At 34.4% G+C, this 14,452-nt stretch overlaps 3 protein-coding genes across 9 annotated transcripts in view; 2 read left to right on the top strand and 1 right to left on the bottom strand.

Moving 5' to 3' along the window:
* Window positions 1-438: 438 nt before the first annotated feature.
* On the bottom strand, window positions 439-5,636 carry LOC122571188 (leucine-rich repeat-containing protein 58). 2 transcript variants are annotated; one of them, XM_043734631.1, is made up of 5 exons: window positions 5,453-5,636; window positions 3,016-3,529; window positions 2,369-2,585; window positions 1,933-2,122; window positions 439-1,062 (listed from the first exon to the last, which is right to left on the bottom strand). In XM_043734631.1, the coding sequence occupies exons 2-5, from the start codon at window positions 3,486-3,488 to the stop codon at window positions 899-901; spliced, it is 1,044 nt and encodes a 347-aa protein (XP_043590566.1). In that variant the 5' UTR covers window positions 3,489-3,529; window positions 5,453-5,636; the 3' UTR covers window positions 439-898. The 2 variants fall into 2 exon arrangements, with proteins under 2 accessions (XP_043590566.1, XP_043590567.1); XM_043734632.1 differs by lacking the exon at window positions 5,453-5,636 and adding an exon at window positions 4,472-4,699.
* A 1,326-nt stretch (window positions 5,637-6,962) lies between these two features.
* LOC122571186 (mitochondrial ribonuclease P catalytic subunit) lies at window positions 6,963-9,496 on the top strand. 4 transcript variants are annotated; one of them, XM_043734618.1, is made up of 5 exons: window positions 6,963-7,368; window positions 7,611-8,465; window positions 8,551-8,797; window positions 8,904-9,031; window positions 9,112-9,496. In XM_043734618.1, exons 2-5 carry the CDS (start codon window positions 7,636-7,638, stop codon window positions 9,431-9,433), a joined length of 1,527 nt encoding a protein of 508 aa, XP_043590553.1. In that variant the 5' UTR covers window positions 6,963-7,368; window positions 7,611-7,635; the 3' UTR covers window positions 9,434-9,496. The 4 variants fall into 4 exon arrangements, with proteins under 4 accessions (XP_043590553.1, XP_043590552.1, XP_043590551.1 ...); XM_043734617.1 differs by having other exon boundaries at window positions 6,965-7,544; XM_043734619.1 differs by having other exon boundaries at window positions 6,966-7,806; window positions 7,868-8,465.
* Window positions 9,497-10,546: 1,050 nt separating this feature from the next.
* LOC122571183 (protein sprint) overlaps window positions 10,547-14,452 on the top strand; it is a 209,019-nt gene continuing 205,113 nt past the window's right edge. For all 3 annotated transcript variants that reach the window (XM_043734592.1, XM_043734591.1, XM_043734590.1), the window contains exon 1: window positions 10,547-11,070. The gene's annotated coding sequence lies outside the window, so the exon portion shown is untranslated. The remainder of the gene's footprint in view (window positions 11,071-14,452) is intronic.

Below are 14,452 nucleotides of genomic sequence, written 5' to 3'. Positions count from 1 at the left end.
TTGCTATTATTCACGAAGAATTGTCACCGACTTAACTTCGAGTTATTAAAAAAGATGACGAAGAAAATGGAAAAAAAGATATGATAACGATGTTCTCTATGAATCTTGAACGACTCTATACCGACGAATCACGATGATTAAATAACATCGTTCGCTTCGCTACCGTTCACTTGTCGGATGTTTTCAGTTTTACACGGTTCACACACGAGAATAGTCGATAATCGGTAATCGTAGAAATAAATCAGTGGATGTGTTTTAAGCGAGGATCGAACGCCTCCGTTCCTACGGAGACTCTATGATACTATGATTATTATTATTGTAGATTTTGTGGTTTATTTAACAATAAAACGATAACACGGTTAACAGACACTGCGGTTTCATTCGCGACGGTTCCGCACGATGGACGGTGGAGTAAGTATGAAGCGAATTAAGCTCGAATCGATCTCGATGAAATATTTATTTTACGAAATATCTGTTCACGCACATGACAAATTTGTATGCGTAAGCAGACTCATACATATAAGACTTTGCAAAAGCAATTCGTCATCTTTGAAAGACTTTTTATTCTTAGCGACAATGTCGTTTAGTCAATCCGAGCGCTCGGTCGACGAACAAAAATTCGAACTTCGACTTTTCTCCAACTTTCGACTTTAACGTAATTTTCAATTTCAAATTTGTCTGATCGAAACGCTTGATTTATTGCAGAACGTAATTCCTCGCGTATCTCTATGCTTAGCCTTCGACTCTTGAACCTGATACTCGTGTTTGATCTGATTTGAGCACAGAGAGAGAGAGAGAATTCGTCGATGAATAGCGCGATAGTTCAGTCGTTAACGCTTTCTGAACGAAAAACGTAACAGCCTTCGGCAATATTAATACAAAATTCCAGTAATATCGATCAACCCAGAAGAACCTTCCTTATCATCGCGCCACTGACTACTTCGTCTCCGTCTCGTGATTCTATGCACTTCCTGCTACAAAGGTACTGTAGCAGAGGTAGACGATACTTGCCACAGAAATCGACGAACTTGACGTGTTCCACTCTGTTGTTGAAGAACACACCTGGAAAGAAATGATATTTTTATAGATGCAGACACTTGAAAAAGAACAAGTCTTTGTATTATACAAATCTTTGTTCGTTGGCATAAAAGATATAACTGACAAAGTAATAACTGACAAACGTTTTGCGAAAAGAGTACACGAGATGTCCTAATTATACATTAATATATAAGGTGTCCTAAACTATTTAATCTGATCCCTACGAATATTTCTGAAACTATTCATTAAACCGGAAAATGTTTCGAATAACAGTTACATGGTTCGATGTTAGTAATTGTTTTGTAGGTAGAAACGTAAAAAACATATTAAGATCAATTTTTCTTTAATGGAATCATATATTTTGCGATAGACTGGTCGATCCATTTTGACATACCCTATAAAAAAAAAAACCATTAGTTTAGCAGATATTTTAACTTTTATTTTGTAAAACCTGTCGTATGAAACACAGTGATCCCGAAGGAAAAAGATCACGAGTCCTAATATTCATTGCTTTAGAACGATTAACCTTTGTCCCAACACAATCTTTTATATAGGCAAAGTAACTAAGATATTGACGCGTTGCATAAATAAATGTAATCACCAGCAAACGTACCAAGATAAAAGACGCAATAGTATCGATTACCAATGTTAAACGCATTAACAGACTACAACGGGGCAAATGAAAATTGCTAGCAAGCAACGCTTCACGACGTCTTATCGCCAGGCCGATGTACTTGTTTCACGAATTGCAAACGTGAAAACAATCTTGTGGGGAAAGGCGCGATAGGACGGTATATCTATGATACTGTAAGGGATTGTAATAGAAGAAAAATCGATGTCGGTGGTGGTAGAGCCGATAGAACTTTGAACTTTGAATCGAGCTTAGTCACTGACCTTTACACTTCGAGTTGACGCAACGATGACCGCTGTTTAGATACTCCACCAGGTTTCTTGGTATACTCTCGCCGTCATACTGGATGTTGTTAGTCATGATAACTCTGGCAGCCAACTCCAGCAGAGACGGAGGATTGTGTGTCATGTCCGACACGAATCTTACTACCAACGGATTGTCTCTCAGAGATAACTGGACAAACGAATAATTTAGCGAATAAAATTTATATAAACTAACGTTTAAGTGGTGAATATTAGGAAGCATCTTTGTTGACGTTTAATCCATCTTCTGTATTCAGTTTTTTTCGAAACGTGCTACATATATTGACAGATTTAGAATATATATATATATATATAGTAAAAGTAAAAAATAGAACGTAATTGTAGAAGAGCTAGACTAATTTATACTACGTAATCTTTTCAAGTAATTTTATACCACCTCCGTCAGACATTTTAACGTGATGATCTCGGTAGGCAGCGTCCTCAGCCTGTTTTTGTGAAGCAGCAGTGATTTCAAGTTCGTCAACTTTGCTATGGAACTAGGTAGGCTTTCCAGCATGTTATCACACAATACCAACGCCTGGAGAGACATCAGTTCGCCTAAGGTGGACGGTACTTCTGTCAGTCTGTTGCCTCCCATCGATAACACTTGCAATCTTGAAACAAAATTATTAGTCTTTCTATATAATTCCCATACCAGCACAAGATATTAACCTAGATAAGTATGTATCTCATATTTCTGAGAAAATGATCGCAAAATACCTAATTTTGTGATTTCTTAACATTGTCCATACCGTTTAATATCCTTTTGAGAGAATGGTCCTTCTTTTGGAAAGTCAACTAACAGTAATCAAAAATTTGATCGATACGTTCAATTTAGAGGTCAAATAAAGGAAAAAATGACATTATTTTGAAAATATCACGAAAAGATTCGGGTGTGTCTAATTTTCCTATATTTCTACCATATTTTTGAAACCTGTCCAAAGTTGGAATACTTTCGTGAGCCACTGTGCTTTAAAATCGAAACATTTAATTAGATTAGCACGTGGTGGCTAAAACATCAGAAATAAACGGACCCAAAAATACCTTTGCAGCTTCCAAACGTCTTTACTGATCTCAGTGATCTGATTGCCACCCAAATACAGGTACTTAAGATCCGTCAAGTCAAAAACCTGCTCCGGAAAATCTGTTAATCTGTTGCCGCTGAGATTCAGTTCTCTGAGCCTCGACAGATTTTGAAAATTCTTCGGTAAGGAATCATTCGTCAAGTTATTGTGCTTGGATACCAAGCAGGTCAGAGGACAATCCTCGAAAAAGTCGGGCAACCGATGAAGGCCACAGTTTGATACGTCCAACGAGTTCAAGTTCGTGAACCTGACTATCGTCTGTGGAATACTGGTCAGCCGATTCTGATGAAGTAACAAGGTGTCCACATGTTCCGGATCCTTGGCATTGATGAAATGATCGTCCAGTAATTGAGAGTCGAGCATCAAATAGGACAGATCCAGTGTCTTGCTGCCGGAATCCGAGTCGCTCGAGTCCGACGTGTAGTTCTCCATAAACGAAGTTTCACGAGTTTCCGTTCAGCTGTGTAGAAAACCTTGGGAAACAGAAGAGAAAGGATGAAACAATTTTTTTAGAGAAAATTGTTCATTCACTCAAAAAAAAAAAAGAAGAAAAAAAAGAATAATTGCGATATAATTATAGGTGGATTAATTTCTTTATATCTTGAAGGTTGCTTATCGTTGCTCCATTTGCGTCTATTCGTTTTTCCTTTTTGAGAAAAATATTAATTCTTTTACTTCTTGCATCGTCATTTTCAAACAACTTTCAAAGAAATAGATGAATTGCAGAATTTCTTCATCAAACAATCGCCGTTTTTTTTAATTTATCTTATTCACAAAGATATAACGTGTTTATGATAATCACGACGACTTTTCCTATATATATACACGGATATGCAGATTATATACGTAGATCATTTTATACGTGAAATAAATCGCCTATCTTGCTGCGCGTGTTAATCTAAGCGTAACTACTCTCGATAAAAATTGAGAAAACTTAAGCACGCAAATATAAACAGTGTTTTATATTCCCTTGGTTACGTACTTCGAATCAATAGAAAACATTTAAATGATAAACCATTAATTTATATCTCACTCTGACCACGAATGATTAACGGGTTTCCAATGGTAAACAGATATTTTTAGATGAGATATCGATGTTAATGTTTCGTTAACTACTTGATCGACCGGCAGCGTTTCGCAATTTCGATGATGCATTACTTGAAGAACGGTGACGAGGGAAGCGAATGCACTTATCGGTAATTAGCTTAATTCTTTGAGAGATAAATATCGTTCTTTTTTTCGAGACGGTGACTCGTTATTTCTTTTACGAAAGTGTTAGAAATCTTTGAAGAGGAAAGTTTTCAGAGCGACTTTGTATTTTCATGAAGAATACAATATACAGAATACGATACTACGTAAAATAAAAATATTGCGAAGCAAACGTTTTGTCTTCTGTATATAATGTACTTGCTTACCTTGAGCGATTCAATAAATTTTCGAACTCGATTTTCTCGAAAACTGTTGCATGTAGAATCCGTATAATATCTCTTTCATCTTACTTTCAAAGTTATTTACTTTCCTTTCGACAAATCTCTGTACAGAATCCTTTCCTTTCGTTGTACTATTCGTCCTGACACGTTCGAAATGAACGCTAACTCTATTACTTTACGACTAACACATAATCGAAGACGAGCAGAAAACATAGCGAAGGGGGTCATATCGTGAACCGTGTGAATCTGTCTTTATCTGTTGCAACCTTCATGATTTCGAAGACCGTGACGAGAGGTCGTGGAACGTTGCGATATTTTGCTTCTATAATACAATGATGACAATTAAGAACAATAATTCCGTTAACTTCTGGCACGTCATCGGATGTTAGAAAATATAAAACATTAAGTAAAACTGTCTTAATAACGCACTTTTCTTATTTTCATCTTCGTTCGAAAAATTATTATTCGAAGAATCATAATTTATTATAAATGGTCCAGGCAAAGGCCATCGATTGTTTTGCGCGAAACGAAGTACTATCGTTAAAGTACCGATGTAAGAAACGAATTGAGAATCAAAGCTCAGTGCCTTTGATTTCAAAAATTTCGCTCATCTGTTCGTAATTTAAAACGCCTCAACGTGCACTTTGAAAATTTTCCAGCGTCAATGAAACGACGATAGTAATTTCCTCGTCGGATAATTAAAATTGAGATAATTTTAATCGAGAGCTCTTTCATACTTTTAAAAGAGAAAATAGACCTGTCAGCGATCTTCGTGTATAAACGAGTTCGTATCTCGGAGTATCTTGGTCCTAAGGACTTCACGTGACTTCCGCCATCTTCGCGAAGCCATCACATAGTTGTAGGATTAAAATTAATTAACCGCGAAGTGAACTGGTTCGCGTAGCCGTGAATGTTTCGAGTATTCCGATCACACGAAATAACCCTGTCTCAATAATATTCTCTTACCTCGGTGCAATTTCGTCTTTCGTTGAACGTCAGAAAGTTTTCTCCCTTCTACGTTGTTGCAAGATTGTCTCGGTCGTTCACTGTTCCGAGTTCCGTGCCACGCTCGGCCGCGGTTTACAGAGAAACTGGGTTTACGATCGGTTTAAGATGTGTGAGCGCCAGGCACGAGACTAAACTATATCTGGTTTTATCAGTCCTCTTTATAAGTTGTTGCAGAAGCACTTGACATCACCGACCGCGTGTTGATTCGCATGGTAGATGTCGTGGTAACGAGTGAACGACACATTTCAAGAAAATTTGAATTTTTTATTAACTATTAACTCATTAAGGACCAAGCAATGTTTGTCATAATGCTATAAATATATAGTGGTGTAAGTTAGATAATTTTCGTTTTTCATAAAACAAGGGATTTTACGTTTATTATTATAAAAAATTATAACAAATTATTATATTACAAATTATACACTATATTTTGTTTAATTGTGAAAACATATTTCGATAGAAAACAAAGTAAGAATTTAATTACATACAAGAAGAAAGGGATAATAATTTTAAGAGTTGAAATGCGTGATTGGAGATTCAGATTTCCAAAACATTATTGATACTGTAGTATTGCTTCTTTTCAAGAACATTTTTTTGCCAAAGAAACTCTTTATATCTATGTTTATTGTCAGAAGGTCGATCGATAGATTTAATTTATTTATTAAAATTTATTCGGTACTGAAAAAATTATTTAAATTGAAATATTTATAATGGAAAATTAATCAATTTTTTTATCGTTAATTTTACACTTATTACATTCAAATTAAATTATTCTCAATTATACAATACTGGTAAGAATATGGTCATCGTATTACACATTCTAGAATGTTTGCAACAATATTTCTAAACATATAGTAATTTTTATTTCTACATTATTTCAAAGGTTGAAGTAAAATTTGGAAAACGTAAGTACAATTGTGCTGGAGAAACTGACGGTTGTTGGGTATTAAACATGATTGACACGAAAGCAAACGATTGCAGGATTCCTTTAATTAAAAATCGGAAGGCAACTTCCGGAAGCTTTAATTAATATTGCTATTGGCTTATTGCTGAGAGCTATATAAATATATGAATACGAGTACATATATTCATCGATACAAGAAATCGTATAGCATCAAGTTTACAAGTAAGCGAGATTTTGGTGTAAAGAATGGATAAATATAAGTTTAAGTTAAATTATGATTAGATTAGATCTAAATTATGCAAAAGATAGAAGCATATTGTCACCCTGTAAAAGACTAAACGCACAGAAGACGCCGGTATCATGATGATAACTTTGCCGACTGTTCATGTGAATTTTTATGGTGACGTTCCTGTCGCCAGATGGAATTGGTTCGATGGAGTCACTAATAGCGGCAATACGAAGACATTCTACTTTTATATAATGAATGTAAATAGTTCTTCAAACTAATTTCATTACCTTCTGACTAATATAAATATGATTTTCCTAACCATTATCACTTACAGTGTATAGTACTGGTTTAATTTATTCTATAGGCTTATACATAAAGCCAATATACAGTTATAATTTACAATTATTGCTTATTAGTTACTTATTAGTAACGTCTAAGTAAATTTAAGGGATGCATAAACTCTATACACGTATAACTTTTAAAGTAATGACCTTCATACCTTAAAACTAACATTTTTGGATTTTATTTGTGAAAAGTAAAAATCATATAATATAAAAAAGGAGTTAGAAATTTGATATGTATAAAAGACAAAGTTCAGGGAAAATATATAACTCATATTCATTCATTCATAATAAAAATAATAATTTAAAATTAAGACGAAATATTCGCTTTACTTGAGTGTAACTTACGACAGTTTATTGATTGCACGTGATTACAGTTTCAACGCTGTGAGTAGTTTAGGTTAGTGATTCCCGTATTGTAAAACTGGATTTTACTTATTAAAAACTATGAGAAAGAAATAGGTTAAAAATTTGACGTATTCTAAAATAAGTTTAACCTAAATATTTTTTTAAAGAATGTTAAAATATATCGTGCCTTTGCTGTTATGTTATGTTCAACCGTGATTGGTTTTTAAGGTTAGAAAAAGACAACAGACTCCAAAATTAAAGTGAAAAATATACCAAAACATTTTGTAATTTCAGCAAAATTGAAATTAATTGAAGTGATATGAAAATGTTTTCATATATTCGTCAAACATCAGTGCTACGTACAATTATTAGAAATGCATACATAGCTACTACTGACCAGAGAATTGATAAATATTGGCAACATGTAGTGAATAATTGTGAAAATGCATTAACACAACCTAGTACTATATCAAAAGAAACATGGGAAAATGTAAGAAAAGATATCATAGAATCACAATGCGATCCATCCACTCTTGATTTTATTATTCTAGACATGTTTCAACGTATGAAGTATCCAGATGCTGGAATATCTTATTATAAATTTTTAGCAGATAATAATTATAAACCTGAAATCCCAATTATTACTAAATATTTGCAGTTGTATAGCATAAAAAATGGTCCAATATCAGAACCAGATAAAGAACATATTTTAAGTTTGTACAATAATATTAATAATCAGTATACTTCATTTAATGAACACCTCAGTAATGCTTTTATTGAATGCTTATGTAAAATGGACAAGTGGGAGGAAGCTATTAAAGTTATAAAAAAAAACGAAGAAAATGATAGAATCTTACTTCGACATGGGTATACTAGTTTAATTTCATATTTGTTTGATCATAAAAACGAAAAGTTGGGATATGAATATCTAATGCGTAGCCTACAAAAAGATACTGGGCCTCATGACAGTGCATATACTGCGTATTTAAAATATTGTTTAAAAGAAAAAGACACGTTTAATACAAAAATTGAGAAGTTATTTCTAATGTGGAGTGCATATGGTATTAAACCTAGTCAAGACATTGTATTTGAATATATGAATGCATGTATCGAATGTGGTTGGTCTGTCAGTCAAACTACAATATCAAGGTATAAGATATACAATTATTAATAATAATAGTAATTAGTTTTATTTCTCCTTATTATCCTTTATCCTTTATTTTCTTTCACATAGATCAAGGTGTCGGAAGTGTAATGAAGACATTTTACAACTTAATTTATCTGACAAGGATTACGAGCGTTTATTGAAAGCTACAAAAGAACGTTTGATCTTTAATAAGATGTATTATGTAACTGTTCCGCAAGAGATAAAATCGTTTATAAATTTTATTGATAAAAATAAACCATATGACATTATTATAGATGGATTAAATGTTATGTTTCTTGTTAAAGCATCTATGAAACAGAAACTAATGTATGAAGTAAGTAACTTTGAAACTATCATAGTAATGATAAATAATAGTTTAACGATTGCTATCTTTTTATCAATTGAATATGCACGATCGATAAGTAATTAATATTTTGCAGATCAAACAGATTTTCAAATCTTATGAAATGCAGAATAAAAAAATATTAATCATTGGAAGAAATCATATAAAGAAGTTTGTAGTCGAAATAGGTCTGCAAAATGTAGATTGTTTCTATGTTAAAGATAGGTATGCATTATAGCTATCTATAATATATTGTTATTTATTCCTTAAATCACAGATTAGATTTATATTGTTTCGTTTTTTAGCTCAAAAGATGATTTATTTCTATTATATGCGGCATTTGCGAGTAAAAAAAATGCTAGAATTATTTCTAAGGACTTGATGCGTCAACATGTATTTGCTTTGCAAGACATTGAGTTAAATGCTCTCTTTAAAAAATGGCAGTTATCGCATCAATTTTTTATTGATGCAAAGAAGGGTTACATGCAGTTAAATGCAATGTATCCTATTGACGCGATCGTTCAAAAGCATAATAATAGTTGGCATATACCGTATGTCGCTACTGATAAAATATCTAGAATGAGACATACATGTTCCAATGATTGGATGTGCTTCAAAATGCACTAATAAAATTATATGTATATATTTCTGTGGAAATGTTTCTAAATTATATCTATTTTCTAAAGATAATAGATGACTTCTTTTTTAATACATTTACATTTACATAAATATGAAAATGTGAGTATATTAAACAGACGGAGTTATGCTTGTTACTACGTAAAATGTTGTCATAATATATATATGTATAATGCATCACGTATTTCCTTTTAAGTTTATTTTATAAATATATATATTATGCGAATTTTTTACTCTTTTTATCTAATTGATCGACAGGATTATGTCGATAACAAAATGTTTCTGTTGTACGAAAATGTACTACCAGATGGCGCATAATGCGTCATTAGATGTAGTTCAATAAAATTCGTGTCATACATTCCAGTTTGTGCTTTTCAATGCAACAGGTGTTACGGTCTGTCGAGTTTTCGTGTGAACTTTTTATTTTACGTTGTTGTACGTTTGAATAAGTGTGTACGTATTCTTTGACGTCTTCTCGTCAAAGTGATACACGCTTATTTTCGCTATTACATCCCTTGATCCAAAACGCACATCTTCAAGAAACGATCTTTGGTGCTTGAAGTATATACATACGATATTTATATATAGAAAAACAGTCATACTCGTTTCGAGGCAAGTATTTGTTTATTAACCATACAAGAGACAAAGCACGTTAATTTACGCATCATCATTTCGATATTACTGTTTGGTGACAACAGAACGCTAAGTATTTAGGTTATTTGTGATTTAATTGTGATTGTTGACACGTGCGTGAAGCGAACGTGATTTATTTGTAGTTGTCCGTTAAGGAGAACGCTTGTTGTTCATCACGCAAAATGCGTGTTACGTATTATACACTATAAAATACACGCACTAGTTATATTATTGCACCAACCTACTGGCGAACATAATTATTGTTACTCATTTATTTTTGTTTCACAGCATCGATTGCAAAACTCTTTCGTTGGTTTGTTGTCATTACTGTATGCATCACGATGCTGTCCGTCTGGTTACTTTATATTCTCTTTATTATAATCATTAATATGTATGTATACATAATATTCTCTATATGGTCTTTTGTATCGGATAATGATTGAACGAGGTAATTGTATTTGAAACGAATGCAAGGATGTGATTTTTACGACAGATCTCGCGAAACGGTGACGGTGATAATCGATAATAGTATCCTCGGTCGTATCGTGAGAGACATCGCAAGAGAGTACCTATCTTTCCAGGCTGCGCCGCCATAGAATATGAAGAATCAGTCGTCTGACAGTTAAGTTCTCAAAGCGTGATCTTTTTATGGCATACGTGACACATCGGTGATACGTATCATTGATACTTCGAACTTAAGATGTTTATATTCGTTTTACGTTACGCGTGTTATTTTTCCTTATATTATACGAATATGTTTCCATATCGAAAAGAAAAATATTCTCGTTAGTTTTGAATAACAATGAGAAATATTAAAAAGCAGTCAGGCGACTGTGATGTCGCGGTAGTCGTTCGTTTCGAAAAGGAAGTTAGATAGCACGGTTTAAACGTATTTGCGTACAAATGAGCACGTAAATGAGTGAATTATTTAAACGAGTCAATCAATGTGGTGCATTCATCTTGAAAAGGAGGCGATCCAGCGGGAAACGAATCAGGTTTGTTACGAGTTTCCTGAACGTGTTTGTTACTTTCATTTTTTTGTCTCGATCTAAACTTGAAATGACAATTTGCTAACGACTTCTAAAGGCACGTGTCGTTCACGATTTGCTATTTGAGATAACTTTCTATTAAGAGCAATTCATCTTTAAGGATTTATTTAGAAATATACATTTATTCGTTGCGTAGACTAACGTATACACGGTGTCTAATAACATAGCATGATATTGAATTACCACTTCAATTACGGCATTTTTAATTCGATATTGAATTCTCAATTTTTGGTAATCAATGATTACGTAATGGAATCCTAGATACGAAAAAGGGAGAGAAAAATTGGTCGACCTTGAAACCTCGATAGCGCCTCTACCTAATAGAAAATCTCGAAGTAGACATCGATGTAATTAACAATGTCGATAATCTCCGGTTCTAACACCGTAAAAGTGAATGGCCTGGTGTTCGTACTCCGCGGAAACCCGTTTTTGCGCGTGGGTGGCGCAAAAATATTAGAACCTACGCGAGTTTCACGCATTTGGCGCGTTTCAACTTCAACGATCGAACGTCCCTTGGCTTTCGCGTTCTGTGTAGGAAAACGTAGGCACGCTGCGCACCACTATAAGCTCGATTTCAATAATTCGATACATGTCTCGAGTTAACTCTTCCGATATTACTGGTACATTTAAACGTTTATACAAGGTGTTTCAAAAGTGAACCAATGTTTTCATATTCATATGGACGGACGAAGGTGCTTTAATATCTGCCATTTTTATTACAAGCATATCCATGTACTTAAACCTTCGAAACATTTTCAATTTTTATCCTTGGAAATCGACTAGAATATTTAGTCGTAAAATAACATGTTTAAACGTAAAACCTCAAGAATCATCGCGAAAAGTGCTAATAGCGAATTGGGTGGTTTAGGATGCCGCGGGGTGCCTCTTCGAACGCAACTATGGGAGCATTTCCACGAAGAACGACCCGATATTTCGAAACGGTGACTAAAACCTTGGTTATACGACCACTTACTTTTATTATCGTGTTTCATCGTTTCACGATACGTCGCCATTACGCGTTCCGCCCTCTGCTCGCGTTTGCCCTGCTCCGTTAACGCGGATCTCGAAACCGTATCAGCGAAAATGTCAAGATTCTATTGTTTTTAAATATTTGCCTGATTGATATTCGGTTTATACGTCCAAATTTACGATCAGAGAACGTTTCTCTACCGTTTTACTTCTTTATAACCGGAATAACATACTCTGTTAAGCCGAAGAACATATACGGTTATATACAACACCGAGAAATAAAAATTAATATGCATAGCATGGAGAAACGGGGTGAATAGAAAAAATTGGAAATAACTTCGATGTACGAGATACAGGGGGTTGTTTCCTCGAAACTCTCTCGAGTTTCTCGATTATGGGCTAACGCGTGTGTTGCATTTATACACAGTGGTGGGAGAAAAAGAAGTGGGATGGACGCATTGCGTATTAGCAGATATCACATTCGCTGCTACTAAAATACCACCATTCCGTTGTATTCGTTGCACAGTTTTCTCATCGAAAGTATTTTATTCTAACAGAATATTTATTCCACCACACTGTTCATTCATTGCCTTTATTCTTTTGTCAATATTGTTTTATGAAAATGCGTCATTAGCAGCGAAAGTAATATTATAATGATTCGGCGGATGTAATAAGCATAATTTAACGATATTAGATTTTATTCCAAGTAATTTATTTCAGATTCAAATTAGAATTTAAATTTTTATTTCGAATTGTAAATTTATATTTCCACTTATATTGTTCTACGTTCTATGTTCGCAACTTGATCTTTCTACCATCTTGTCTTCAAAGTGTAATTAACTCATTGGTGTTTGGTAACGTGTAACGTACTACACATTAGACATCTATATAGATAATTTGCTTGAAAAATGTACAGAACGGGGAGACAAATGGTCGAATAGAGATCAACACCAGTAGGCACACATCTGGATAAGATAAATCTTATCCCACCTACCTGGTTCGTTGACATCTACTACCAACTATCTCCCTTATCAGTCGTATAACGTGTGTAGCTAGTGATAACGTATTCGCAGGCACAATTGTACTATTGTTGTCGGAAGGTTCACGTTTTTTTCACTCACACTATCTACCACTAGTACAGGTCTAACGAAGCCAATAAAAATACACCAGTAGAGGTCTAATAAAACGAATCTCTGGAATCGATTATAAATAATAATGATAATAATGATGGTAATAATTCACAAATTATTTCATCGAGCTAATTAGTATCAAGTAATTCTTTTCATCTCTCTGATACGTATTTTCACTCTTCGTACACAATTCTCTCGGTCGATTTATAAAGTCGAACTCGTAGAACATCGTTCCGCGACTTCTCTTTCCATTTCTACGATCTGCCACCTACTTCCTGTGATCGCTTAGTTGCCCATGAGATCGCGTTCCGCAGTTTTCCACTCGATTAGTCGGCCCATTATCGAGATGCAGGTGAATCGGGGTTAATCGTGCGTCATTTCGGAAAAATTTATACGACTCGCGGCCGAGTGCAGACGATGGCTCGCCTCCCATCGCTCTGTGCATGGGGTGTATACGCCTATGGTGGACCACGCGCCTAAAATCGATTCAGAGAGACACAGACAGGGCATAGACCTTGGTGCGCAGGGTTGATTCGTCGTAACTTGCCGAAACTGTGCGTATTTCCGCGTCTGAATGGTCGAGAGATCGGAAATTATACGAAGATCACGACAGAGAACTATCAGAAGTAGAGCACATTTTTTGTTTATTTTCTGATTTTAACGTCACTTTACAATTAAACAGGAGAATTCTAATATTCGACGAATGAAACTGAAAGCAACCTGTTAGGTTCAAGGATGTGAGTTTCTTGAAAATAGATAGTTACAAGGTACAGTTATTAATTTGAAAATTTTGACGACGATGAAAAAGCACGCGTGTAGCTTTAAGATCCAGGTGGAAGGACAATTTTGAGAATATGAAATCTCTATAAAAAATGCGAAATGCGTCTTGTGTTCTTCTTCTGTCATATCCATGGAATCTTTTTTCCTGCAATTCACTGGTTCTTTTCGTTAAAAGAAGCGTGCGAGAAATGTACGTGGTGCAGGATCAAGTTAGGAAGAAATTTAAATTCTCCAATAAATTGTATTTTGAATGTAATACTTGTCTGGTATATTATATAAACTAGAATATACCACTTTCCTTCGTGAAAAGTGAGTTAAGAGGTTCTGCATATCTAATCACTTCCGTTGAGACAAAATTTACGAGTGCAAATTCCTGTTACTCGGTTGTGTAACTATTCGCGAATTGTAAAAATGCTGAGAAAAAACGGAGCCATATAGAATGCGACACG

This window comes from Bombus pyrosoma, linkage group LG9 (assembly GCF_014825855.1).
Source record: "Bombus pyrosoma isolate SC7728 linkage group LG9, ASM1482585v1, whole genome shotgun sequence".
Classification (NCBI taxonomy): domain Eukaryota; kingdom Metazoa; phylum Arthropoda; class Insecta; order Hymenoptera; family Apidae; genus Bombus; species Bombus pyrosoma.
The sequence above is the reverse complement of the archived record's forward strand: the minus strand, read 5'-3'. Positions and strand labels throughout refer to the sequence as shown.